At 45.3% G+C, this 27,694-nt stretch overlaps 1 protein-coding gene across 1 annotated transcript in view; it reads left to right on the top strand.

Moving 5' to 3' along the window:
• Xpo6 (exportin 6) overlaps window positions 1-25,557 on the top strand; it is a 106,552-nt gene extending 80,995 nt beyond the window's left edge. Inside the window, exons 13-24 of the mRNA XM_038327432.1 lie at window positions 41-200; window positions 4,547-4,639; window positions 8,853-8,997; window positions 10,861-11,007; window positions 11,743-11,932; window positions 16,873-17,028; window positions 17,922-18,036; window positions 18,200-18,371; window positions 19,799-19,960; window positions 21,907-22,005; window positions 22,171-22,401; window positions 24,878-25,557. Of these exons, the coding sequence (XP_038183360.1) occupies window positions 41-200; window positions 4,547-4,639; window positions 8,853-8,997; window positions 10,861-11,007; window positions 11,743-11,932; window positions 16,873-17,028; window positions 17,922-18,036; window positions 18,200-18,371; window positions 19,799-19,960; window positions 21,907-22,005; window positions 22,171-22,401; window positions 24,878-24,979 (1,772 nt within the window). The 3' untranslated portion in view covers window positions 24,980-25,557. The remainder of the gene's footprint in view (window positions 1-40; window positions 201-4,546; window positions 4,640-8,852; window positions 8,998-10,860; window positions 11,008-11,742; window positions 11,933-16,872; window positions 17,029-17,921; window positions 18,037-18,199; window positions 18,372-19,798; window positions 19,961-21,906; window positions 22,006-22,170; window positions 22,402-24,877) is intronic.
• The last annotated feature ends 2,137 nt before the right edge of the window (window positions 25,558-27,694 follow it).

The raw sequence follows: 27,694 nt of genomic DNA, 5'->3' as shown, positions 1-27,694 counted from the left end.
TTTGTTCTTCTCTGGAGAACTAAGAGATATTATATTCCAGGACACAGGCTGAACATCACAGCGGAGAATGACTGCCGGCGCTTGCACTGCTCGTTGCGAGACTTGAGCTCCCTGCTGCAGGCTGTGGGCCGTTTAGCTGAGTACTTCACTGGGGATGTGTTTGCTGCAAGGTTCAATGATGCTCTCACAGTTGTGGAGAGGTAGGCTGGCTGGGCCCTGCAGCCCCTCTTTCAGAGTTGAACTCTCCTTTTTATGGAAGGGTGGCATGTTGTGTGTCCTCTATCTTTTGCCGTATATAGGTTAATATGGAGCAGATTGCCATTTGATGTACTGAGCTTTAAGGCCTCCATCTGTAAAACAGTGGGAAAGGGTTCTTGTAGTTTTACTGTAAGAATTGAATAAGGTACTTAGCATGGTGAATAAAACACATGATGGATAAAATAATAAGCCAAGCTCTTAGTTTATTGGCAACCTGCATAATTGGTATTGGACTCAGAGAAAAATCCAGGCACAATCAAGCTCCATGTCTTTTCTGACAGGATAAAGAAACATCAAAAAAGCCCTACTGGGGCTGGGAAGATACTTTGCAAGAGTGACCTGAGTTTGATCTTCAGAACCAATTTTAAAAACATAGCAAAACAAACAAGCAAAGCAAAACAAAACAGAGATGGGGGAAAAAAAAAAAACCCAGGCACAGTGTAATTTCAGCTTTGGGGAGGCAGAGACAGGCTGATCCCTGGGGCCTACTGGCCAGACAGTGGGCTTCAGTGAGAGGCTTGCATCCCCCCCACCACCCGCAAAAAATAAAAAATAGAATAAGATGACAAGAAGGAAGAAAGGGGAGAAAAGGGTGGAAGGTATCTGAGGAATAACGCCCAGGGTCGTCCTTTCGTCATATATATATAATGTCCACAGACATATTAATGCATGAGAAAAGAGGGAAAGGCTTCACTAGAAAACGGCATCAAATTGAAATTCAATTCTTGTCATGTAGGCCACAAGTATTAGAGATATAGGTTATTGATGGTTTGTCTAGTCCAATTAAACTCCCGAGAAATGGGGCAGTCTCCAGTCTTGGCTAGAGTTTGGTTCCTGGAGAGAAATGCAGATGTTTGCTGGGAAACATCTCATTTAGATGCCTAGTCCTCCCCCTAAACATTTTAGACACTGAAGGTCAGGTGGGAAGTATTGGGAACTTTAGACCTGTTAGTGTTGGATTCCCAGCTGAGTAGGTGTGTGTAATTAAAGGATGTTCTAATTCGTATGATGTCTCATCACTGGTAACATGCTAGGAAATAGCCCCAAGAACTGAGTTACTTGCATACCAAATTTCTTATTTATTTTGTTTGAGAGAGTGTCCCACTGTGTAGCCTGAATGACCTAGAACTCACTCTGTAGACCAGACTGGCCTCTTCATAGAGATCTACCACACCCAGCTCATACCAAATTAAAAAAAATTACATCTTGGCTTAAAACGAAAGATAACTAAGAGTTTTAAATCTTAACAACAAAGTTAAAATTAATAGTAGTAGTATGTAGTATTAAGAATTTTACAAGTAGTTTTTTACTCCTTGTCTTAACTCATTTTTTACTTTGAGAGGTGAGTCTTGCAGTTTTGTTTCTCAGTAGATGTGGCTCAGAGGCGGTGGGTGCTTTGTTTGGTTTATGTGCTCAGGAGAGGGAGCAATTTTAAGAGTCCAAATTCCAGACTTTTTCTAAACTATGGAATTTTGACTTTCAGAGTCTAATTTTCTTCCCTGTCCTGTACTAGGCCCATTTTTACTGATGACTCAGTAGGGATAGAATGCATTTTCCTGTCTCAAGTTAGATAACCAGTGTTTGAATTTGGTTCAGTAAACAATTTGGATATGTATGTCAGTCCACATTTTTTTCTCCAATGAGATGACAGATTAGAGAGCCTGGTTTGTCGTGAGGTCTTATGCTTACGTATCTGTCTGCATTAAGACTAGTTTGTAAAGCTGTGCTTGGTGGTGCATGTCTATAATCCCAGAATTCAGGAGGCAGAGGCAGAGGGATCTCTGTGAGTTCCAGGACAGCCAGAGCTATAGAGAAACTCTGTCTCAAAAAATAAACCAAGATTAGTGTATGAGAGAAGGTTTTCCCTATAGTTTTGTGATTTGACTAGCCATTGTGATTAGCAGTGTTGTCTGATAGTCACATGAGACCTGATATTACAGTTGCTGAACACAGACACATCGAATTACAGGTTTAGCACGACTAAGGAGCTCTGCACCAGAAGGTGGGAATGACTCAGGGTGGTACTGAATGCTTGCCGTATTGTGGAGCCAGACAGGAGGTTGACTGGGACTTGGTGGATACCAGCCTAGGCAGGCCTATCAGGAGATCCTGTTTCAAGGGAATAAGGTGAAGAAAGGTAGAATGGGACACCCATAATCCATCTGTGACCTTTGTGCTTGCAGGGGACATGCATACCCACATAGCTGTGATTTTAACACATGGTTAACAAATGGAACACATGAACACACATTGTTGTGTGATAGTTCCTGTTTTCATTCCTGTTTTACAGAACTTTTGAGGACTTGGGCTTAAGGACTTGGCTCTTTACTCCTGCTTTCTTGACTCTGTGGGGGGGGGGTGCCTTTCACATTGCCCTCCAACCCTCAATCCTTTTATGGTTTCCTTTTGGAATAAAGTCCTGCATTCCACACATCTGAGAGGAACATTTCCCAGAGTACAAACTTCCTTTCTTTAGTGTTAAGCTCTTTTCAGAGATCGTCACACACACACACACACACACACACACACACACCCTGTGCCTTGGGTTGGGACCAAGCAGCTGCCCCTGTAGTGACCTCCACAGTTGAGGGGTATGCTTGCAGGGTTCTATGTGGAGTTGGCCAGAACTCAGGCAGTGCTGCTCTGTTCACTCAACTCAGAAGGACAGAGAACAATGGATTTCTTGCTTCCTAAAGGAGTTCCCTGCTGTGCCTGATGCTGGACATACAACCACACACTGTACACCGTGGGCCTTGAATATCTGGCACTCTTAGCCACTTCCCCTTCAATGTAACCATCTCAGTTAATTCAAGAAAGATTTACTCCTCTCATCTCTTTCAGCTGTGGGAGAATGCTCTTGTACACTGTAAAGATATGTCACTCATATTTGTGTATTAAAAAGCTGATTAGCTAATAGCCAGGCAGGAAGGATAGGCGGGACAACCAGACTAGGAAAATTCTGGGGAGAGGAAAGGCAAAGACACAGTCACCAGCCAGACACACAGGAAGCAAGATGAGAATGCCTCATTAAGAAAAGGTACCAAGCTACATGACTAAACATAGACAAAATTTATGGGTTAATTTAAGTTGTAAGAGCTAGTTAATAATAATAATTCTGGGCCAATAGGCCAAACAGTTTATAATTAATATAAGCCTCTATGTGTTTCTTTGAGATTGAATGGCTGCGGGACCAGGCAGAACAGAAACTCCTGCCTACATTTTTCTTCCAGCATTTTATCATCAACAATTTCTAATCTTCAGAGAAGCTGTGAGAATCATAGGAGGGAAGAAGGGGGGAGGATGAATAGAAGTCCACCACCCGACTCCTAAGTTCTACAGCAGCATTCTACTCTCTTTTTTTCTTATTATGTATCGATCCATTGGAAACATTGAAGTGATTTTAAATTTGTCATGTGAATCTTTAGATAAATTGTCAAAAAGCAGGCTTGCTTTCTTAAAACATTTTTCCCCAGGTGCTTAGAGGTTAAGAGCACTGGTTATTCTTTCAGAGGTCCTGAGTTCAATTCCCTGCAATCACATGGTAGCTCACAGCCATCTATAATTGAGATTTGGTGCCCTCTTCTGGCATGCAGGCATACATGCAGGCAGAACACTGCATAATAAATTTTTTAAAAAAAAATCTTACAAAAAAGGGAAACTTTTTCCCCCTCACTTCTAAAAATAGTTTATATAGCTTGGCATAGCTCACGTGTGTAATCTCAGCACTAGGGAGGCTGAGACAGGAAGATCATAAGTTTAAGGCCAGTCTGAACTATGTAGCCAATATACTACAAAAAAGAAAATACGCATGCACACAGCATTGAGTATTTATAATGTGTGATCCAGGAATATAGAAAAGCAGAGAGGAAACAGTAGTCCATAATCTACCTACTCCATCCCACCTCTAGAGTAACTAGACCAACATGTTCTGGTGATTTTTTTTCAACCTTTACACATGGGGGGGGGGGAGTTAAAGAACAACTTACAGAAGGCAGTTCTCTTCTGCTGTGTTCTACTAGATCAAACTCTGGCGACTAGGCCTGGTGGCCACCCTCTCGCCAGCCTTTGTTTTTGACATAGAAGTGATGTGATGTTTTATAGTAAGTGCTCTTGTAATTAACCCTTAATGCACAGTCCTGGCTATTTTCTTGGGAAGAATTGGAGATCAGATTTTTGTTTTTGTTTTGTCTGAAAGTCTGACCTTGGGGTTATGTTTTGCATCTTGTCCTTTTTGTTTGTTTTGGCTCTCAGGCTTAATGTCCTTTCTCACCTACTCCTTTGTCAACAGATTGGTCAAAGTTACTCTGTATGGATCTCAGATAAAACTGTACAACATTGAAACAGCTGTGCCATCAGTGTTGAAGCCTGACCTCATTGATGTGTAAGTAGAGTATGGTGATTGCCTTCTTATGAGATGTTGACCCTACCTGCAGATGAATTGAATGTAATGAACAGCGGTGGCTGCCTCAAATAGAGGGAAAACTCTTGAACTCTGACCCTAGAAAGACAGATTATTGGATGTATGTCTGGGATGAATGTAATTGGTTGGACTAAAGAGACCAGGGATGAAGCTCTACGGGGCAGGCATTATAGGAGACAATGATGTGGGCTGTGAAGTTAGGAACTGGTGAGCACCATGGTGGAAGAGGAGGCTGAAAAGTACACAGGGGTGGTGTAAAAGCACCTGAAACATGTATCACCCTACACGGAGATTGTTCACTGACAGAGTTGGTGCATGTGAGAAAAACCAGTCATCTCACATAAAACTGACTATCCTCTAATTAACTTCACTTCTGACATTACTTGTAGCATCATGTTGAGGGCTCTGTCCCCAGGAGTGTCTCTTCTGCATCTCCTTTCCAATGGCAGCTGCCCCCAGCTGTGCTTTTTGTGCTTCTGAATAATGACTAGAAGTTGGGATGCCCACATCTTCCTCTGAGAGTGTGATTAGTTTGCTGTGGTGGCAAGACACACCTAGGTCTGTTAGACGAGTGCCAGATGAGAGGAGTAGAGCAAGGTGTATAGGAGTTCAGAGCTTGCTGTCCCTCCTAGCACTCTCCTCCAGGAACCTATGCTTCAGAGACTCCCCAGCTCACCTAGTCCCCTCAGGATTGATATAGATGACTGATTGGTTAAATCATCAGGGAAACCTTTAGTCCCTTTACTCTCCCCAAAGGCTGAGGGTGTGGCAAGAGTCCCAACCCAGTAAGCACATGGCCCCATCCCCTGGCAGTTTGACCATACCCTGGCAAACTAGGGACTTGGCAGAGGTTACCTTGCTTAACATATGCTTAGGTGTGTTGGTAAGGGCTATTAAAAGTAACAAAAACTTTGGCTGTTCTGAAGATAATGAAAGACTGAGGGCAAAAGACCAAATGTTTTCAAGCAAAAGATGTCCTTTTTGCAGGGACATTATAAGGACTGTGGGAGCTGTAAGCCAGCAACTGGTCCAAACCAAAGTAGATGTCTTAAAGCAACTGGCGCACAGAAGGGCTTTTGGACATCTCCTACAGATTTTAAGTTTGGAAGGATGACACAGAGCCCATTTGTATATTAAATAAGAATCTCAGGTTGCTTTTACACTTAACTCAAGATGCTCAGATAAAGTATATACATGGGGGAAGCTCATGAGACTATAAACAAGGCCTTTTCCCTATTGTACTGCCCAAAAGGCTTGCTGTAGACTAGAGCAGAGGCTGATAAACCATGACTCGTGGCACACACAGACACACACCTCCCCCACTAAGAGGTGGTGATAAGAAGACCAAGCTGCAACAGTTGAGAGACCTTTCCCCCTACTCTGGATTAAGCAGCAGTTAATGCAGTAGAACAAGTGTCCCAGCATAAGCAGAAGAGACTGACCTGTGTAGAATCTGAAAAGAAGGTGTGGAGTGGGCAGGGCAGACCAAAGAAACATGATGCTCAGCACCCAGTTACTTCAGGAGGAGCCTTCTGTAAAGATAAGGCAGAGGAAACTCAGACCTTTTGAAACTTCCCTCTGAGAAACTTGACTGTCAACTCTGGTTTTGCATCTTACAGACAGATAAACTGCTTTGTTTCAGCCTGGAGGGAGCCTTTTAGCTGAGTCTGTTGGGCTTAGGACAGGAGTTGAGTACAGACCAGTGGCCACCTGCAGTGTCAGCATGTTTCACTGGAATACAGCCATCCCATTCATTTACATAGTAATGTGTAGCTGCTCTCTACACCACAGCTAACCAGGAGTGTGTAGTCCGCAAGGCCTAAAATACCCACACTTTGTTTTTTATAGAAAAGGTGCACCCGGGTGGCGGTGGTGCACTCCTTTAATCCCAGCATTCCAGAGTGAGTTTGAAGCCAGCCTTATCTACAGTGCTAAGTTCCAGGATAGCCAGGGCTACAGAGCACCCCTGTCTCAAGAAAAACAAAACAGAACAAAAAGTGCTGTTCTCTTCAGCTGCAGATTAAATAAATAAGAAGAGTGAGTGGAAATAAAATGTAGATAGCATGTTACTTCACCTGTAAGTTCTTTAGGTATCTCCTAGAAACAAGCTGTTCTCTAGAACTGTATTACTATTGTCAGCACTTAAAACCTTACAAGCTAATATCTAGTACACACACACACACACACACACACACACACACACACACACACGTATGTACACTGCTTAAGATTTAACTATAATCCTATCTCCTATAATGTAGAATAGTCCCTAACTATATATGATGTATGAGCAGAGGTGTGTGTCAGAAAAGGAAGAGGTGGGTGAAGGGGGAGGGAGTGTGAGGAGAGGAGGGAGTGGGAACTGGAATTGATATGTAAAATGAGAAAAGATAGTTCTCAAAGAATAAATGAATAAATAATTTTTTAGAAAAGAAGAAAAAAAATCACATGCGGGGGTAGGGAAGGGAGGAAGAGGCAGACAAACACCTTGGAGCATCAGACCGTAAGTTTACTGTTTAAAGAACATCCTGCAGTCCAGAGCTGGCAAGTTTTTTCCACTGTGTCAGCCTATGTTACATGTTTGTAGCAAAGTGGCTGCATTCTGTGAAGTCTTTCCTCTTGTATCATATCAGTAGGCACTTGGGTCATTGTTGATGGTGTTTGATTGTGAAATGATGTCTGTCTACACCCTAGCTCTGTCCACAGTCAGATTCTCTAAGCCGTGGCACTTGGGCTGCCTCTCACATTTAAGCCTTGCTATTTAACCACATAATTTCACCAGCAAAAGGAACCAGAACTCCTTTGGAAAAATGCACTGTTTTGGGACAGGATGATGCTGGGGAATGCTGTAGAATCAGTAAATAAGGAAGTGGTTCCTGAATATGTCTGGAATATGCAAGAGCACACAGGAGCTGACTGGAAGGGAACATTCCTTGTTAGACTTGATCAGCAATTAAAAATGACAATGATTTATACTATTTTGAGTAAAAAATAATCCTTTTGACCATATATTTTTTTCTTTTTAAGAATCATCATTTTACAGTTTGACAGTGACAGAGAAGGGGTCTTCATAGTGACTGCGCCACGGGGTGGGCCATGTAGGTCATGTCAGGATATCAACTCAGATTGCTTAGTGGTGACTACAGGAAAGCATTTGTGCATAGCTGTGTGGTCTAGTGTTTTGATCTAGACTGCTGCCGCTGTAAGACTGGTTATTTATCATTTTGTTGAGCTGTGAGCTGTTAGGGTTTTCTGTGTTCTGACTGACCTGGAACTAGCTATGTAGCCATGCTGCCCTTGAACTCAGAAATGTGCCTGCTTCTGCTTCCAGGAGCTAAGAGGATTAAACGTGTATACCAGTGTGCCTGGCATGTTTTAGGGTTTTCGTTTGGTTGGTTTTAGTTTTAACAGGGTTTCACTTTGTAGTTAAGGCTGATTTGGGAGCTGGAGTGTTTATTTATTCTCACCTCAGCCTTAAGTGCAGGGGTCACAAGTGTGTGCCACCACGCCTGGTTTCATTGTAAACTTTAAGTGTGTATTTTGTTAATGTGTGATCCAGTGCAGCCTTTGCAAAAGTCAAACACCTGAACACTCCAGGCAGACCCTCTGGAGTCTGGGAGGGAGACTTCCTGAAGTCTTCTGTCAGAGCTGTAGAATACCCATTTCTCATCTAGACTGTAGTTTGCAGCTAAGACTGCTAAGATTTTTACTTTTTGGGGTTTTTTGTTTGTTTGGTTGGTTGGTTTGGTTTGGTTTTTCGAGACAGGTTTTCTCTGTAGCTTGTTCTGGAACTAGCTCTTGTAGACCAGGCTAGCCTTGAACTCAAAGAGATCCGCCTGCCTCTGCTTCCTGAGTGCTGGGATTAAAGGTGTGCGCCGCCACCACCACGTGGCACATTTTGCTATTTTTAAAGTTAGCATATATCCCCTTATGTTTGCCATCTTCTTAAATAAACTTGTGTGTTATAGAAAGAGTAAGATCTGCAGCTATTCAGAAACTGCCCTGTGTGTTCTCAGTAGTGGTGGGCATGTAGAAACAAGAGAGCAGGTGACTGATATGTACACTATCACCATGTCCCGGAATGCCCTGCAAGTGGATAGGGTTCTTGTTTTACAAGTTCGTGCCACTCTGTTTGCCTGACCCTCTCAGATCACTACTTTTGTCCTTCCTGCAGGCATGCCCAGTCACTTGCTGCTCTCCAGGCCTACTCCCACTGGTTGGCACAGTATTGCAGTGAAGCCCATCGACAGAACACCCAGCAGTTTGTGACACTCATCTCTACCACCATGGATGCGATCACACCTCTCATCAGCACCAAGGTCTTGAGACAGAAAATGCTGTACCTGTTTGTCCTCTCCATAGTCCTGCTTACCATAAAACTAAAACAGTGTCCTTACTACGGGTGATACAACTGTATTTCATGTTCCTTAAAAAATGTTGTATTACATTGTTTATTTGTGTGTGCATGGCATGCACAAGTGCCACAGCATGCCTGTGGAGATCAGGGACACAATAGAAACTGGTTCTCTTTCCACTCTGCTGGTCTCTGGTCTCTCATGGACCTTTTTCCTCTGAGCCACCTTGCCAGCCCTCATGTCCCTTTTCAGTTGTGGTCTAAACATGTTCAAATATGATTTGGGTTTTGCTCATGGTGGAAGTACCTGCTCAGTTTTATTGCCTGAAAAGGTTTTTGTTGTTGGATCTCATTCCTCGAAACAACGTTGTTCTCAGGATGAGCATGGTCAGGACTGGTGGCGATCCTTCTAGACATGTTTCTGTGTTTTTACAGAAAGTTTGTAGATATAGAGGTATTGCTGTTCATTCCCACTATGCCTTGCTTTCTTCTAAATACACAGAGCAACTTGAGTCGTCATACTACCCAGTGCTATCTTCTTATGAGGATGGGTCTGACTTTCTCATGATAGAAGGAGGCTCCCTTTATGTCTGCTCTTCTCCACATGATAGAGGCCTATAGTGGGGTTCTGGAAGTAAAACTGTTAAGTAAAGGCTATAGTTAGATAAAATGGGCAGAGTCTAGTAAGTCCTCACCCAAGAAGACTGTTAACTTGCATGAGGTGCATTCAGGTGTTCTTACTATCTTTGCACATAATAATGCAAATTATTCTAATAATGTTGACTTTCATAAACCTGTATTTGTAATGGTAATTTCTAAAGATTTTGATGCCCATAAGGAGTGTGTTCCATAATTTACCTAGCTCTTGCTCCACTTTTAGTTTGATTCCATTACAGGTAAAATTGGGCTGGGAATTTAACTGAATTAGTAGAGTGCTTGCCTCATGCGAATGAAGCCCTGAGTTCAGTCCCCAGCACCACATGCAGCATTCGGGGATAGAAATAGGATAAGAAGTTCAAGGTCATCTGAGTTATATGAGACTCCGTCTTTAAATTAATATACTTCTGAAATACGTAGATTAAAGAATATGTTTATCCTGTTATGCCATTTTCTTAGAATAATTAGAGATTATGATGTTACAGGTAAGCATATTTTATGATTACCATATTAGGTAAAGATTCAGAAATTACCATAATACCACCTTCCTAAACAGTTCTGCAGACCTGATTCTTTGGTGTGGTGTTCCACCCGTCTTACCATGTCTGGCCCTTACTTACAGGAAACTTTCTTGAGTTTCGGCCTGACTTCTTGATAGAATGTGTGTTTAACACAGTCAAGGATGAGGCCAGTTTCTAACTATTCTTTTCCAAGAACTTTTCTTTTATTGATTTGAAGCTGTCAGTAATTTGAATCAAGTTTTTTTCAGGCATGTTAAGATGAAGGAATAGGAGAGACTAGGAGATTGGCAAAATACACTGCAGGAAGGAAGGGCTCAGTGAGACCTTGACTTCTGGGGAAGCAGAGCAGGAATGGAAGAAGAACATATGGTGCCTGAGGGAAAGACTTGGACAGCATGCCAGCAAGGACACTGTGGGGTATCACAGAAGTGGATGAGTTGAGGAGTGATTGGGAAGAAGGAGCAAGAAGTGATGCTGACTGAGGGCAGGAGCTTTAGATGTGGAATAGAAGGCATTCATCTTGTTGGGAATCATCCTCAATGAAGGGTATAGTTTAGCAGTCATTAGTTACAGCTGCTTCAGGAAAGTTTCTCCAATACCAATCTCCCAGAAGATCAGTAAGCCAACATGTCACATGTCTTCTGTTTTAGGTTCAAGAAAAGTTGCTGTTGTCTGCGTGCCACCTACTTGTCTCTCTAGCCACCACTGTGCGACCTGTCTTTCTTATCAGCATCCCTGCAGTACAGAAGGTGTTCAACAGCATCATTGATGCCTCTGCCCAGCGCCTGGCCGATAAGGTAGGACACACTCCCTGGGGCATTCCTGGAGCTCTGTGGCTGAGACCTGGGGAAGCTAAGGCAGAAGAGGCTAGTTCTGCTTTTACATTCGAGTTGAAAGCCACCTCAGCTACATGGACTGCCTCTGTGGGTAGCACTGACACAACCCATTGGCTTCTCTCACTCAAAACCAGAATCCTGATTCAGATGGGAAAGCTCCTCCCCGTCCATGCACAGAGACATCATTTGCCCCCTATTGAGAGCCCCTGTGCTCTCCTTGGTTCAGGCCAGCCTGGTTTACGTTCTGGGTTTGAGATGCTACCTGGCAGGCTCAGACTACTTAGGAGCAGGAAGTTGGTGATGTGGGTGAATTTACAGGCAGGTTCTTAGTGACCTGAATGTGAGAGCATGGTGGTAAAAGTGTCCTTGTGAGCCCGTTCTCAGTGGCTTCTTGGGGGCCAGAGGCAGTATCAAAGACTATACTAGACTCCGTGTCCAGTGGGATTCCTCAACTCTGTGAGGCTTCAGATCAGATTGAGCAGGGTGAATACTAGCTAGGCTTCTTAAGGCTGACACTGTACATTGAGACCTAGACTTGGAGTTACTTCTGTGTTTCTTTTTCCTGCCTGAGTGCCTTAAAGGTAGAGGGTGGCCAGGCTATAAGAAAGACAAGTAGGACCTGAGGCAGAGTCAGTCTTGGTTACCAGCTTTTGCCTGCCCTTTGACCTCTGATGGATGCCTTTGGGTTCCTTCCAGGCACAGGTTTTGGTTTGCCGTGCACTCTCTAACACCTTGCTCCTTCCATGGCCAAATCTTCCTGAGAGTGAGCAGCAGTGGCCCTTGCGCTCCATCAATCATGCCAGCCTCATCTCTGCACTCTCTCGGGACTACCACAGTCTGAAGCCCAGTGCTACTGCCCCCCAGAGAAAGGTGCCATTGGATGACAGTAAGTAACTCCTGTGTAGACATTTGCACCTGAAGCTCCTTGGGTGACTTCATTTGCTTATAGTGACATGACTACTCCACAGAAAAACTGTTACATCTGCTGGACGTATCTCCTGAGTATGTTCCTCCTATCTGTTAAATAACTGCTGGAAACCTAAAGGAAACATCTGTGGGCAGCTCTGCCAGTGGTGCCGTCCACCCATAAGCCCTAGGCTGACGGAACCCACTTCAGATGATTGTGTGACCAGAGCAGTTGTCTCTTCACAGGACCCTACCTATACTTCAGATCTGTCTTCAGAGCAGCTTTGACTTTTTCCAAATAGAAACATTTCAGAGGTTTTGGAAGAACACATATCTTCACAAGGAATACTGAGGCATGATTAATGAGGAGAAGAAAAAAATTGAAACAATTCTAGTTCATGTAACAAGGATCAACTTTTCTTTGACAATAACAAATACCAAAATATTTTTAAAATAAAATCTTTCACAGTAAGAATGATTAAACACTATTAGATGGTTGCTTATAATGTCAGCAGGGATGCTTTGTGAACTATCACAGATGGTAATGGAGAGTGTCCTTTTTGTTAGTTTGCTTGAGCTAGGACTCATTGTATATCTCAGGCTGACTTGAGATTCAAATGACCCATCATGGGCCAGAACTTGTGATCTCTCTGTCTCTGTCTTCTGACCGCTGGTATTACAGGTGTGTTTCATAGTAACTTGCTTTAACCACCATTTTTCTTTCGTTTTTTTGAGGTGATTTTTCTAGGTCTCACCACATAGACTAGATTAGTGCCCAGCCATGTGTGTTCCTCCTGCTCAGCTTTTACATGTGGGTTCTGGGAGACGGAACTCGGGGCCTCCTGCATATGTAGCAGTGACACTGCCTCCCCAGCTCTTAAGCTTTCTCTTTAAAAAAGACTTTTGTTTTGTTATATTTTTTCTTTAAGCCATTTTGTGTGTGTGATGAGAGTGTATATTCATGAGTGTGGTATGTGTTCCATGTGAGCTCAAGAGCACACTTGTAGAGACAGGAGGACACTGTCTTACTCCTTTAAGTCAAGATCTCTCTGAACCTGGAGCTCACGTGTTTTTCAGACAGACTAGAGGCCAATAAGCCCCAGTGATCCTGTCTCCATCCCCTTTTTATAATTTTATTAGCATACTCTATATTAAAAATTGGAATAAAATAAATAAGGAAAAGGGAACTCCTAAGTCTCGGCTGTGTCTGTGTCATTAAAAGCAGTTGTTTTAGCTGGGCTTTATGCTTGTATCCATATTTTTACTGTGTAGAATTCTTAAGTGACACACATAGACTCAGTGGCTGGTGTCTTGAGAATGTGCTATATATGAAGTTCTTGCCTTAGTTTTATATCTGGCATCAAACCTGGCTTTTCCAATAACAGCTTTTAAACAAGTTTGAGTCTTGTTTTATTCTAAAGTATTACTAAAAAAAAGTAGTTTTTAAATTCTCATTTTAGCTTTATGATGGAGAGGATATTTGTTAACCTGATTTTATCTGGTGTAGTGGTTTGACACAAAGAAGTTGAGCCTTGCTCATGCTTGTCAAGCACACATGATGCTTAGGACTGCAAGAGTGCTGAAGGCCACAGGCTGCTGAACTTTACTCCCGTGTATACTCTCACTGGGAGGGGCTTGTGGAGGGTTGCCACACTTTACTGGCTAGAACAAGCTGTATGACCATGACTCAACCTCAGAGCAGATAAGGGGTTGTAAGGCTGTTAGCCGGTATGGTTTCTGTGCATAAGCTCTGGCCTTAAAACCTGGTGTGTGTAGTATCTTTGGCTTCCTGGAACCTTCAGGCATAGTCTGTTGCCTTTATTCTTTAATGAGATTAATGTTTGGAAAAGGGTTCCCTTTCCTTGCTTTACATTTTTAGAGTTGAAATAAGAATTGTCCTCTGTGAGTTTGCAGTCAGCCTGGTCTACATAGTGAGTTCCAGGTCAACCAGAGATACATGGAGAGACCCCATCTCAAAACGAACCAGCAACACAGCAGTAAGAACTGTGTCTTATTAGTCACTCTGGGTTTAATCTCAAATATCAGGGGAAGAAGACAAGAACAGTGCTTGCCTTTCTCCTTGCCTCACCATCTGCTTAGTTTGCCATATTGTGTTCTCTTTCTCTAAAATACTTTTTATAAAAACCCAAACATTTATAGTAAATTGTAGAGTTTTATATAAAACAAGGTGCTGACACTGTCTTCGAACCAAAGCACTGTTCCCACTGGCCAGCAGTGGGACAAAATATTTAACATTTGAACCACATTAACAAGTTACCCTAGTGTTACCAAAAATGTTTTTGGTTTTTCTAAAAGCTCAGAGTCGTGCACTGTATTTGACTGTCATTTCTCTTCACCTTCCTTCAGTATAGAAACATCCCCATCTTTGTCTCTCATGACCTTGGCATTTCCTTAGAGTCCAGGCTTGTTTTCTGGTAGACTTTTCCTTAATTCTGTTGTACTTGATTATTCTCGCCAGATTAGGTAGAGTGGTGTGTGTTTCTTATTACATCACTTCTGTTTGTCTTGTGACTTTCAGGCAATGTCTGGGGAAAACTGTCTCCCCAAGAGCCCCTGAGAAGGTGAGGTTAGAAGTCTGAATCTGGGGCCATGTACCACTTTTCCTAATTGTTTCTTGCTTTTTGAAAATAAAGTCTTTATGGTTTGGAATTGCTGTATTTATTATTATCGTTGTTACTGTTATATTATTTGAGGTAGAGACTCTGTACAACTCAGACTATCCTGGAGCTCTTCTGCCTCTGATGTGACGAGTGTACAGGCACCTGCCTGGCTTTCATGGTTTATAATGTATTTGTGGACAGGTCACAGTAACACACTTATAGGGGTTTCAGTTTCTTTTATGTTTTTGTAAATAAACGTTAATCCTTTTAAAATTTACTTGAGTGTCAGACAGGCCAGATTCTTGTCTCTTGACTTGTGAAGCTGTCCTTCGTCCCTGGTGCCCTGTCTGTCTTAGTTAGGGTTCTGTTGCTGTGAGAAGACACCATGACCAGAGCATTTCCTATAAAGGAGACGTTTAACTGTGATGGCAGCCTACAGTTCAGAGTTCAGTCCATCATGGTGGGGTGTATGGTGGCATGCCGGCAGACATGGTGCTAGAGAAATTGCTGAGTCCTACATCTTGTAGGCAATAGGAAGTTGACTATTTCACTGAGTGAAGCTTGAGAGAAAGACCTCGAAGCCCGCCCCTACAGTGACACACTTTCAAAAGAAGGTGTGGCCCAAATTAAAGGTACTGTCATCCAGTCTCCTCCAACAAGGTCACACCATATTTAAACTACCACACTGTCCTTCATCCCTGGTACCCCGTATTTCATCCCTGGTACCTTGTCCTTCATCCCTGGTGCCCTGTTCTTCATCCCTGGTGCCCTGTCCTTCATCCCTGGTGCCCCGTCTTTCATCTCTGGTGCCCCGTCCTTCATCCCTGGTGCCCTGTCCTTCATCCCTGGTGCCCTGTCCTTCATCCCTGGTGCCCTGTCCTTCATGGGTTCCTAGCCTTATCATAATCTCTGGGTCTTCGGCAGTTCGTGGTGACTCTTCCCAGTGGTGCGAGCGCCTTTTGTGCGCTCTCTTGCATCACTGTCGCAGTCTCCAGAGGTCAGCCTGTTGGGAGTCATTGCCTTCCATCCTCAGTCCCATGAGGGGATATTTCTGGCCACAGTTTCAGATGAAGAAAGTAGAACTCAACAGCTAATTAAACCAGAGGAACAGTCTAACTTTGCACATTTTCTAAGCATCTTCTTTCTCCCACACTCTCCTCTGACTGAAGCTTTAGCTCTCCTCAGCCCCACACTCCTCACCCAGGAGCCAGTGGCCTTTGTGAGGCTCAGAACAGCCCAGAGTATACTACACGTTTGATAGCGGTGAGTCTCAATCTGGACCGGCCTCTGGAGTTGGGCCTACTAGGCTTGGGCTGAGCCAAATAGTCTTCATTCATGCAAGAGAATTATGACAGCTTTCTCTTCTTAGACCTTGTATATCAGGTGCCCTGCTGAAACCTCACAACAACCTAACAAAGATGGACCTTTGGGGCTGACTAGAATCCTGCCCAGGGTATGAGCTGACCCTCTCTCTGCTGCAGTCAGGGCTCTCACTTCGAATATTGTCTGGTCATTGCCACCATGTTCCCTGAGCTGTGTAGAATCACAATGTGAACTCATATGTCATACATTGTTAGATGTCTAAATAGTGCTAGTGATAACAATCATGTGTACATTTCAGACTACAGGCCTGATATGCCACAGATTGATCAGGCAACATTTCCTAAAGCCAGCACTATTACATTGCATGGTAGGCTGTGCCTGTGGGTTAGCAGGGTGGGTACTTGCCTGTAGCTCAAGGGGGATGAGTTTGTTCTCCTGGCCATTTGTCTCACCAATCACTCCCCCAGCTTATATGGTGTTTATTGAGCCATTTAGTGTTTTTTGGAGGGGAGTGAGGTGGGTCTCCTGGAGCTCAGGCTGACTTCAAACTTTTACTCCTACCTCTTGAGTGCTGGAATTACAGGCAAGTGCCAGCACACCCAGTTTTTATGTGATGCTGAGTGTTGAACGCAGGGCCTTGTGCATGTTAGGCAAGAACTTTATCAATTGAGCTATACTCCCCAGCCTATCACCTATTTGGTTGCTAGTGGGTAAAGTAGGGAGGGGGGAGGCATAAGCCCAAGTATGCAGACAGACAGACAATTGGAGTCTTGGGTAAAAAAGGAAGAGGAGATACATGGTGTTTATGGGGTCATATAATGAAATAGAGACAAGCTTTCCTGGTTAGCAGGACTTCCTTTTGTGTGAGTGTCTTCCTGGTGTTCTTCTGCAAGGTTCTTCCCTCCCTTGTGTCTGTTCCTGCTAGCTGTACTCTGTCTCCGACAACACATAACTGAAGCTTCATCTTAACTTGCAGCCAAAGTGATTATTCACCAGACACTTAGCGTCTTGGAAGACATTGTAGAGAATATCTCTGGCGAATCTACCAAGTCCCGACAGATCTGCTACCAGTCACTGCAGGAATCTGTTCAGGTCTCCCTGGCCCTCTTTCCAGCCTTTATCCATCAGTCAGGTAAGAATTAGCTCAGAGGCCTGCCTCATGGATGGATGGTGTTCATAAGGGCCAGAGTACCTGCTTAGCTCTGTAGGACATGCTAAGTCAGAGCAAGCCAGCCTGGACTTTGCTCGGTGAAGGGAAGCATAAAGGCAAAGGTGTGCTGTCATTGGAGAGTCTGGAAAGATGAGCAGAGTTGATGTAGTTTTCTTAACCCTGTCAGTGTTACTGTCACCAACCGATACTGCTCTGTCACTCTGAATGTGCTTGTCTGGCTCTGCTGAGAGCATTTACAGTGGCCTTGTCAATGTTAGACAGCAGGGGCTTTGTAGCTTAGATGCACTGAAGGAGTCCTGTAAGCATTTTGTGTGTGGTAAGAACCAAAATGTCCCATGCAAGATGAAATCTGATTATGGAAGCACACTAACCAGAATCATTGAATTCATTTAGTAGCCCAGGGTCGTGTGACCTGAGTGCTACATCATTATCTACTTTTAGCCACTTAACCTTGACCTACTGCAGGGTGATTGGTCTTAGAGAGAAATGCCAAGACTTTAGGTGTTGACCCAGTTTTATAATTTCTTGGATGTGAGCACAAAGTGGTTCATTTTCAGTGAGAATGCTGACCATGCGGGTTTGCGGGACAGTACGATGGGCTTCAAGATAAGACAACTCCATTTCCTGCTGTGAGCAATCAGGCAAGCATTCCTAGGACCAGAGCCATGTTCTCAGCAGTCTCTTAATCATTTTCCACTTTCCGTCATTGGCTTTGATGGTGTTGGGGATGTTTCTTCCAGTGGGATGCATTAGAGAGAGATGACAGTGCAGATTGCAAAGGAAAATTGATCAGGCTGTGGGTGCATCAGTCCCTGTACACATGGTGTTGACCGTTTGCTTTGTCCTTCGTTTAGACGTGACTGATGAGATGCTGAGCTTCTTCCTCACCTTGTTCCGAGGCCTTAGAGTACAGATGGGTGTGCCTTTCACTGAGCAGATCATCCAGACTTTCCTCAACATGTTTACCAGGTAACCACACACCTGCTGCCCAGGCCTTTCACAGTCCAGATCAACCTGGCTGCAAAATGCAGGACGTTCTGCTCCTTTTCCTCACTTGCTACAAGCATTGTTTGTCATCTGGTTCCAGAAGAATTGGTCGTTGAGTTTTTCTGTGGTTTTCTTTTGCCTGCAGAGAACAGTTAGCTGAGAGCATCCTACATGAAGGCAGCACTGGCTGCCGGGTGGTGGAAAAGTTCCTGAAGATCCTACAGGTGGTAGTGCAGGAGCCTGGCCAGGTGTTCAAGCCCTTCCTCCCCAGCATTATTGCACTGTGCATGGAGCAGGTGTACCCCATCATTGCTGAGGTAGGTGGAGCCAGGGAGATCCCTGTGGTACCGCCTGACTGGGAGGGAGGGAAAGTGCCTTGTGTTTAGATCTCATTTGTGAGTTCTCCCAGTACTCTTGTAAATAAATTTTTATGGTCTCTCCTCCGTCCAAGAAAAGGATACATTGTGCATACACACACACACACACACAAATGAATAATTAATAAAAAGAATAAATGTTTCTGGATACTTAGGGCTTTTAAATGCACCTCACTTGTAGCTGGAGAGGTGCCTCAGCAGTTAGTGTGTACCACTCTTCCAGAGACCCCTCTTTCTCTCCCTCTCCTGTAAATAGTCTTTTGGATGCCTCTTCCCAGAAAGAATGCTTTCAACTTGGTAGTCTTGATAAAAGCAAATTCTTGCTGACAATTCAGGTAGAGCTTTTAGTGGTCTAGGAAAGTAAAAGTTTGGGCACTAACTGCAAGACCCAGAGTAAGTACAAATGCAGCTTGAATGTTACAGCAATGTTTAGGGAAATAGGAACTGATCTCAAAGCTGTCCCACAGCCAAAGTTCAGGGTGCTGGGTCTTGAGAAACACATGACTGTGCAGCTGACAGTCACAGAATTCTACAGCAGTGTTGGAATGATGTGGCTTGTGTGCTCTCTGGTAACTTGGACATTTGCGTTTAAGTTAGGAAATTATGCTTCAGTAACCCTGTTCTCTCAGAATCCTGATGCCAGCTTAGGAAAAGGAGCCACACCCAGGCAGCAATTAGCGCAGCATTTAACATCCACTGGGAGGCCTTTAGATTTCTCGATTCCTAAGTGTTCTTCAGACTTGCCTCTCTTGGGTTACAGGCTGCTTTCAGGGTATCTTGCTTTTGTTAGCCTCTGGGGTTGCTTAAAGCTAGCAGGTTAGCCAGCATCCTGGGAGAGGAAGATAGGAACAATCCAACTGGCTAGTTTCTGAATAGAAAAATGGACATTTTCATTATCTTTGCCCCTTGTGGCCCTTCTTCCTAGTGTTTAAGCTTAAGCTTAGTGATTCATTAGAAAGAGCCTCCTGGTACTCATCTTTTTTTTTTTCAAGACAGGGTTTCACTGTAGTTTTAGAGCCTGTCCTGGAACTAGCTCTTGTAGACCAGGCTGGCCTCGAACTCAACAGAGATCTGCCTGCCTCTGCTTCCCTAGTGCTGGGATTAAAGGCATGCGCCACCACTGCCCGGCCCCTGGCACTCATCTTAATGTTGTCTCATGTGTAGGCCTATCTCTTTAAGCACTGCTGGATGAACTGCCCCCTCTAAGGGCTCAGGACCTTCTGCACAGGAAGTGGCAGAAGTGTGGGTGGGATGTGAATACTGGCTACTATCTGGTGGCTTTTAGGCTCCTTTGGTGGCCTACACTGGCCCAGAGGCCCCCAGGCTGCATGAAGGAAAAGTATAGTGCCTTGTGGCTGTCTCTATAGCGCCCGTCACCCGATGTGAAGGCTGAGCTGTTTGAGCTCCTCTTTCGGACACTCCATCACAACTGGCGGTACTTCTTCAAGTCAACTGTCCTGGCTAGTGTGCAGAGAGGCATTGCTGAGGAGCAGATGGACAATGAACCCCAGTTCAGTGCCATCATGCAGGTAAGGGGGAAGGGCTTCCTATGATACTTCAGTGTGCTGAGAGCAAGTGGGCCTTGTTCTGGGTGCTGCCTGCATCCTTGGCCCATGTCCCTCGGGTTCTTCTAGCTATGTGGCCCACTTCCAACCTGGCCCTTCAGCACATGTGAGGTCCACACTGAGCTTTGTCCTGTTAGTTTCTTGGGGCTTCAATCTTTTCCTCTGTAAAGTAAGGTCAGTCATACACTTACTGTGAGATAAACAAGATAGTGTACATCAAGGACACGACGTCAATGGATGTGTGCTAATGTCCGCTCCCTTCATTTGAGAGCAGAGTATGGAGGAGTCTGTTGGACACGGTACATGTGTAGTTCCAGCCCTTGGAACATTTGAAGGCTAAGGCAGGGTGACAACTTCTCCCTGATCCATACTTACAGGACACTTGACAAGCTAGGAGTCCCTGGAGAGCCCAGCAGCCTGCATTTGGAAAGGGCATTCTGGCTCCTACCATGATGCCCTATGCAGGGCTTGAGCTTGGTGTGTGCTAGTATTTGCTCCTTGAAGCTTTATCTGTGTTTGTAGACATCTTTGACTGAGGACTGCTCTCTCACTTGGGACTTAGAAAAGTCCCTTTGAAAGAGCGTCATAGTTTGGCAGTTCCTTATAATGTTATATATGTGGCTGAGCATATGATCTTGCAGTCTAAATGACAGCGTGTGTTCATACAGCCTGTACACAGATGTTTGTGTCCCCAAGCACCCCAAATATTCACTAGCTGTGAATGCATAAACCCAGTGGCAAAATGGGCTACTACTCATCTAATAGTAGAAATAAAGAATATACTACTACAGTGGAAACGAACATATGCTATACATGGTGAAAAAAGCCAGAAGAAAGGCTCCGCCCTGCCCCACGACCCATTGATGGCATGGAAAAGACAAAAGGGCAAGAATGGAGAATGAGCAGGGCTTGCCAGCACAGGGAGAAGATTGAGGTAGAGTTAGTGTGAGGAGACATTTCATGCCAAGGGGAATGCCTTACACCTTCATGGTGATGGTGCTCTGTGTTGATCCAGGTCCTGCAGCACCAGAGTTTCTCTCTAGCTTCAGAAAGATTGGCGTTAAGGAATAGATCCCATTACTGCAGCAGTGATGACAAGATTCCTTGCACAGCCACGCAAACCAGGAATGGAATAGCCACTTAACTATAGGCTGCCAGCCTCCCTTGCCCCAGTGATCCCTTTGTATTGCAGTGGGGAATTTTGTGTTGGGGCTGTGTGTTTCATTGTTGCTCCTGAACTAGTCGCTTTTCCTCCTAGATGTTGTGAGGCAGTTTACAGATGTGCTATTGCTCAGCCCCAAAGCAGATGCAGTGATTGAGAAGGAACCTCTGAGGATTTGAGGCCTATGAGGCATGGGAGCTAAGGAGCACTAGAATCCCTGTAGAGGATTGCCTTGACATGCAGGCAGGCAGGCTGTCTACTCAAATTGCTCAAGGATTTGACTAGTATGGGTGTCTTACTTCAAAGACGGACTCTTGAAGAGATTGTAGAATAGTGGTTCTCAATCTTCTTAACACTGTGACCCTTTAATACAGTCCTCATGTTGTGGTGACCCTCCACTATAAAATTTATTGCTACTTCATAACTAATTTTGCTACTGTTAGGAATTGTAAGGTGGATATATATGCGATCCTATGTGGGTCATGACCCACACACAGGTTGACAATGCTGTTCTAGAGTTTTCTTTTAAAAGGTAATAAATGAGACCAAAATAAGAAGTGAGGCCCATGGGAAGGCACAGGTGCTAAGATATTAAGAGTTACATTACAGAGGTCTGCCCTAATGGGCAGAATTGAGACTGGTATGAAGAGCTGCATAGCATTGATTCTGGCATAAGGTAGAGGCCCTAGAGGGGTTGGGTTTGAGGGAGTTTAAGCGCTGCTTTTTAAATAGTAGTCGTATTCCCCAGGCTTTTGGACAGTCCTTTCTTCAGCCCGACATCCACCTGTTCAAACAAAATCTCTTCTACTTGGAGACTCTGAACACCAAGCAGAAACTATACCACAAAGTAAGTGCCCTTCTCCCCTAGGAGGGTTCCTCCTCATCTTGGAGTTCTGGGCTAAGTCTAACTCCCTTGAGTCTGCCTGGGAAGTACTTTGGGGAACACTCTGACCTTGGGTGGCCCCAGTCTGAGTAGGCTTCCTGGTCCATGCTCCTGTTCCTCTGCTTGCAGAAGATCTTCCGGACCACCATGCTGTTCCAGTTTGTGAATGTGCTGCTCCAGGTCCTGGTTCACAAGTCTCATGACCTTCTACAAGAGGAGATTGGCATCGCCATTTACAACATGGCTTCTGTCGACTTTGATGGCTTCTTTGCAGCCTTTCTTCCAGAGTTCCTGACCAGCTGTGATGGTGTGGATGCCAATCAGAAAAATGTGCTGGGACGGAATTTCAAGATGGATCGGGTGAGGAAAAAAGGCCAAGCTACAAGGGAACATGTGTGTGGGTTGGTGAGCCTGTTGTCTGATTATTGAGGTGCCTTTCTAGATATGGGCATGGTTATACCCATGGATATACCTGAGTAACGTGACACTGTTGTTGGGTGTGGAGGGCATACTCTTTTCTCTGAACTTGGCTTGTGTAGCTCACGTGTTCTTTGTCTCCGCCATTGCGGCCACAGAACCTGGCCTCAGCAAGCCACACATTATCTTAACTTTTTTGGTCCTCATCCCTCACTCCCTCAACACACATCTGCCTGCTACAGGGCTCGCATACTTAGTGATCTAGAAGACAACATACTGCCTCTCTGCCCTGACTTTCAGGCAGACTAAAAAGGTTGATACAGCTTTGGGTCTCCAGAGATGGCCTTGGCTTGGCTGCCTGGAATACAGCTCCGACTCCTCAGAGGAGCCTTGCAGTGCTCACCTCTTTGCTAATGAGACCTCAGGGGAAGTCACTTGGAGTGATGGGGCAGCTGGGGTGCTGATTTCTGCTGTCAAGCTCTGTACTGTCCTCTTTCTGCGTCATGTAGCTGTAGCCCTCCCTGATCTTTATGTGGTAGGCCATCTTTGGAATTTGCAAAAGAAAATTCTTTAGGGAAGCCTTTTTCTTCTTTGGAAAAAGCACTGCTCCTCCTGTCCCCTTGGGTGGAGAAGTGAGAACTATCTCTCTCTCTCTCTCTCTCTCTCTCTCTCTCTCTCTCTCTCTCTCTCTCTCTCTCTCTCTCTCTCTGCTCTTTACTTCTGATCTGGAACAGCCATACGGGGCTCAAGTTTATGGCCATTGTGCCCCCTCATTTGTCATGTGCCTTAGGGAAGCTTTCTTAGACTCACTCTGCTTTTTTGTGTCTTAGAATTGTCCTTTCTTGGGGGGATCTGACTTTTTCTCTTTTTCAACCACTTGAATAGTTTTTCTTTGGTTTTTCTATAGACCAGCTCTTAATATCTCATGGTTGCTTTGTAGTGGCATCAGTATTTGGCTAATGCAATGGGTTCCAAATCTAGTTACTCAACACACTCCTGGGATGCATATTGAAAATGGATGATAGGTTCCACCGAGGTGTTCTTTTTGGGAGCTGCTGATTGAAGAGCTGCTGCTTGGTCGGTTTGGTTTGGGTATTCTGAAGTGAGGTCACAGTGTAGCCTTTGCTGGACTTTGTGATCCCCCACCCCTACTCCCTCTGCACAGGGTCCTTCTTTGGCCTGAAACTTACTGTATAGGTCAGATGGCCTCAAACTCATAGAGACCTCCAGCCTCTGCCTCCTGATTACTGGGATTAAAGGTGAACACTACCAGGCCCTGTGCCCTGTGCTGTTCTTCAGGATGAAACTAATCACACTTTCCATGTGGTCATCTGTTCATTCACTGTGCTGCCAGGCACCGGTCCCTGCTTCCATGCAGGCTTTTGTTGAAGACAGGCTGCGCCGTTTTTTGTTTTGTTTTGTTTTACAAGCCATGCTGTTCCTGGCACTTCCTGCTCTTCCAAGCACCTTTTGAAGTGCAACTATTAGCTTCATTTTGTAGATGGCCTAGGCTTAGAAGGCCTGGTAATGGGTAGTTATTGAACTTGGAAGTAGTGGAGATGTGAAACAGTATCTGAACTGGGTGTTTGTTTGAGAGCAGGCAGTATGATTGATCTGAGGGTCAGCCACAGAAGTGTTAACCAGACCAGCTAAGGCAAGACAGGCAGTGTCTTTGGCCATGGGGACAGCTTTGAGTTGAGTTCCAGAAAGGAAGAAAGTGAGAGAGGTAGAACTATTGTCAGCTATTTGATGTGGCTGAGTTTTACACAGAGATCACCTTGGTAGCCAAGGCAGGGTCCAGATATGTGTGTGACAGCATTGTGTATGCTGTTGGCACTCTTCACATTTGGACCTGCACAGCAGGCCCTCAGTTGTTCCACACTAAGCCATGTAGGAAGCAGAGAGCATGATGATGCTCAGGGATTGAGCTGTGAGGGACTCTCAAATTTAACATCTGGATGCTTTCCCAATTGGTGTTGCTCCCAGCAGGATAGCTCTGGGGCTAGGCAGTATGTGTTCTTTAGCTCAGATGTCATTTAACTTGCAGGGACTTCTGGAACTCATGCAGGAAGGACTCTATGATAAGGGTCATCAAAGGCTGGCCTAGGGGAAGGAGAGGGCAGAGGAGCAGCCAGGCTTGTGCTGTAACACACGCCCTGTGCCCCCCACCACAACCCAGGTCCAACCATCAAGACCCTACATTGCAGGCTGTGGTATAGGCCTGCATTGCTGTGGAGCCCTGAAGAATTTTTGCATGTTTCCCCTACCCAACTGTATACCTTGCCTCGAACTTGGAATCTTATTAAATGTTTGCATAGAACCAAAAGCACAGGTGTGGGGCAGCTAAGTTTGGTGGGTGGGTAGTTAGGAGTCTGGTGGACCTTCAAGAGCCAGGCTTCAGCTCTGCCCTGCCTTTCAGGACCTGCCCTCGTTCACCCAGAATGTACACAGACTGGTAAATGACCTCCGTTACTACCGACTCTGCAACGACAGCCTGCCCCCTGGCACTGTGAAGCTCTAGGAACACCTGCTTGCCTTCCTGGCTGCTCACTGCCCCAGGGACATGCCTGCTGCCACCGCCACCTACACCACCTGCACCTGTGCCACAGACGTCTGTGACAAGCCTTGGTCACTCTTTGGATGATCATGCCCTGAGCAAGTGGCCTGCCTTTGCCCTCTCCTGCTGCCACCAACACAGCAGGCTTTGGGGTCCATTTGGCATTGGTAGAGTTTCCAGGCATTTGGAGCAGGCAGAGGGTCTTGTGGCCGGATGCCCAGGAGGCACCCAGAGATCGTGCAGCGTGGTCCATACAGATCATGTGTATATCAATCCTGAGTCAGAATCGCCAAGGACCGCTTACGACAGTGCCACCTTCTCACCATTCCACCTCCCCACCCCTCCTGGCCCAGCCAGCCCAGGAGAAATTCGACATCAGAACTGTTTGTGTCGAGCCTCCTGCCCTCCGATTGCCTTGAAGTCTCTGCTCTTTGTCAGAGATTCGCGAAGACTCGCGGTTTTTTGTTCATTTTCTCATCATTCCATTGTGATACTAAGAAGCTTAATGGATAAATAAAATGCTTAAGTTGTTGTTATATAAACACTAGTAACGGGGCATCTTTCCACCTGAGCCTCAAGGCCAGGGTCCAGTTGCTCACTATGGAGCCAACAGTGGAACTCTGTGTAGTGCTGAGGCCCAAGTTATGTCTTGGGGGAATAGTGAGAGGAGGCCTAACTGCCATGGACTTGTGGATAATGTCTTCCTCAGACTACCTACAGAAGCTTGCTCAAGGCTGGAGATCGTTCTCCATGACAGTGACCCTGTGGTAGAGGCAGGCATGCATCCTGAGCCTGTCTTGCTGCCGAATCCATAACCCTTTCTCCCAGCCCTTGCACCTCCGTGTGCTAAGCCCAGGCTCTGGCTCCTTCCTTCCTTCCTTCCTTCCTTCCTTCCTTCCTTCCAGAGAGTAGATCCCTTCCGGAGATGCACAATTAGAGCTGTCCCTCAGGGAACAAAGCTTCACCTGAGGTGCCAAGAGGGCAAGGTCTGTATGGGTCAACGTAGAAAGAGACAGCTGTGTGAGGCCTTGCCCTGCCATCCATATGTGGACACTCCTGGTCTTAAGATGAAAAAGATTACTGTTCCTCTGTTTGGGATGACTCAGTGGCTGGATCAGGTAGCAAAACACACACCTGACCAGGGAGATTTACTTATAAGTGAGTATAAGGTCCGAATTTCTGAGAAATTGGGGCAGTGGTGGTTTTATAAACTGCTATTTTATAAATTACTTTTTACACACTAAGGTAGTATGTTTGTTCCTCATCAACATTCTACAAAACATGCTTGTCACAGCAGGCGGTGCTTCATTGCGGGGATTACCATCACTATAATTTTTTTTAATAAAGATACTCAGTGTGTATGATTGCATGTGTGCATGCACATGTGCCATGGTACATGTGTGGAGAGAGGTTAGAGGACAATGTTGTGGATCATTCTCTCCTACACCTATGGGGATCCTGGGGTTGGAACTCAGGTCATCAGACTTGCAGCCTGACAGTCTTGGGCCTGCTAAGCCATCTTCACAGGCCATCTCCACAGCTTTTTATTTCTGGTGGTTCTGCTTCTCTGTAACATAAGCCATAGCGCTTGGGGCGCCTCATCATGGTTGTCAACTTGATTGTAAAGTGATAAAGTACCTGGGAAATTTATAAAACACACTGGACTATCTCAGAGGTGACCCCCCACCACCACCACCACAGTATAGTGGCACCAGGCCCTAGGCAGGGTGCCCTGATATAGTGAGAGGAAGGAGGAGGGGATGGTAGTTTAACCATTTTCTTTCTGTTTCCCACTCACCATGCAGTGAGCAGCTCTGCTCTGTATACCTGATGCCATACTGTTTTGCCTTACACAGGCCCAGAGCCCTAAACAAAGCGGCCCAAGTGCAAAAAGCTTTGAAACACTGAGGTCTTTCCTCTCTGTGCTACTTTTCCTAGGTGTTTCCCAGAGCTGTGTGACATGTACCTGGTCTATTGCTATCTGTTAGATTCCAACACGGAATTGCTGGAACAGATCCCAGGCCTGCAGTTGCTATCCCTGGACCTGCTTCCTCCTGAGGGAAAGGACAGAAGGTAGACTGTAGAGTTGCAGGTGTCTGCATAGACGGCTCGTGGGCCACTGCACATCAGACCTATGGGTTTCAGAGACTCAGCTCCTCCTGCGATTGTCTGTGCACCCGAACACCTTCTGGTGTCATCTACATCATGACATGTCTGTGGGGCAGCTGAGATGTGTAGGACTCTGATGTGAGTCATAGAAGGCTGGCCTAGGGGAAGGAGAAGGCAGAGGGGCAGCTAGGCTGGTGCTGTAATTCTTCCATTCCCCTCCATCTCCTTTCCCCCTCCCCCAACCTGCAGAACCTACATTGGTGAGTTTGGTGGGTGAGTAGTTCTGCCTTTCAGGACCTGTATGAAGGGATAGGAGCAGAAAGCATCTAGCTGGCTCTTGGGACTTTCACACAACTCTGATAGATGACCATATTGCTTTCCAAAGGCCTCAGTGAGCCAGGTGCTAGGCTGTCTGAGAAGGCTCTAGAGGTCAGTGAGAGAGAGAAGCAATGTTCCCCAGGACCTCAAAGCTAACAGATTGCTGCAGGTATGGTGGTGGGAAGGGCTGAAGATGGAGCAGGTATATCAAGGACTAGGGCATGTCATCATAGATAACATCCAAGTGGGTCC

This window comes from Arvicola amphibius, chromosome 1 (assembly GCF_903992535.2).
Source record: "Arvicola amphibius chromosome 1, mArvAmp1.2, whole genome shotgun sequence".
Classification (NCBI taxonomy): domain Eukaryota; kingdom Metazoa; phylum Chordata; class Mammalia; order Rodentia; family Cricetidae; genus Arvicola; species Arvicola amphibius.
This window is presented reverse-complemented; position numbering and strand designations above follow the sequence as displayed.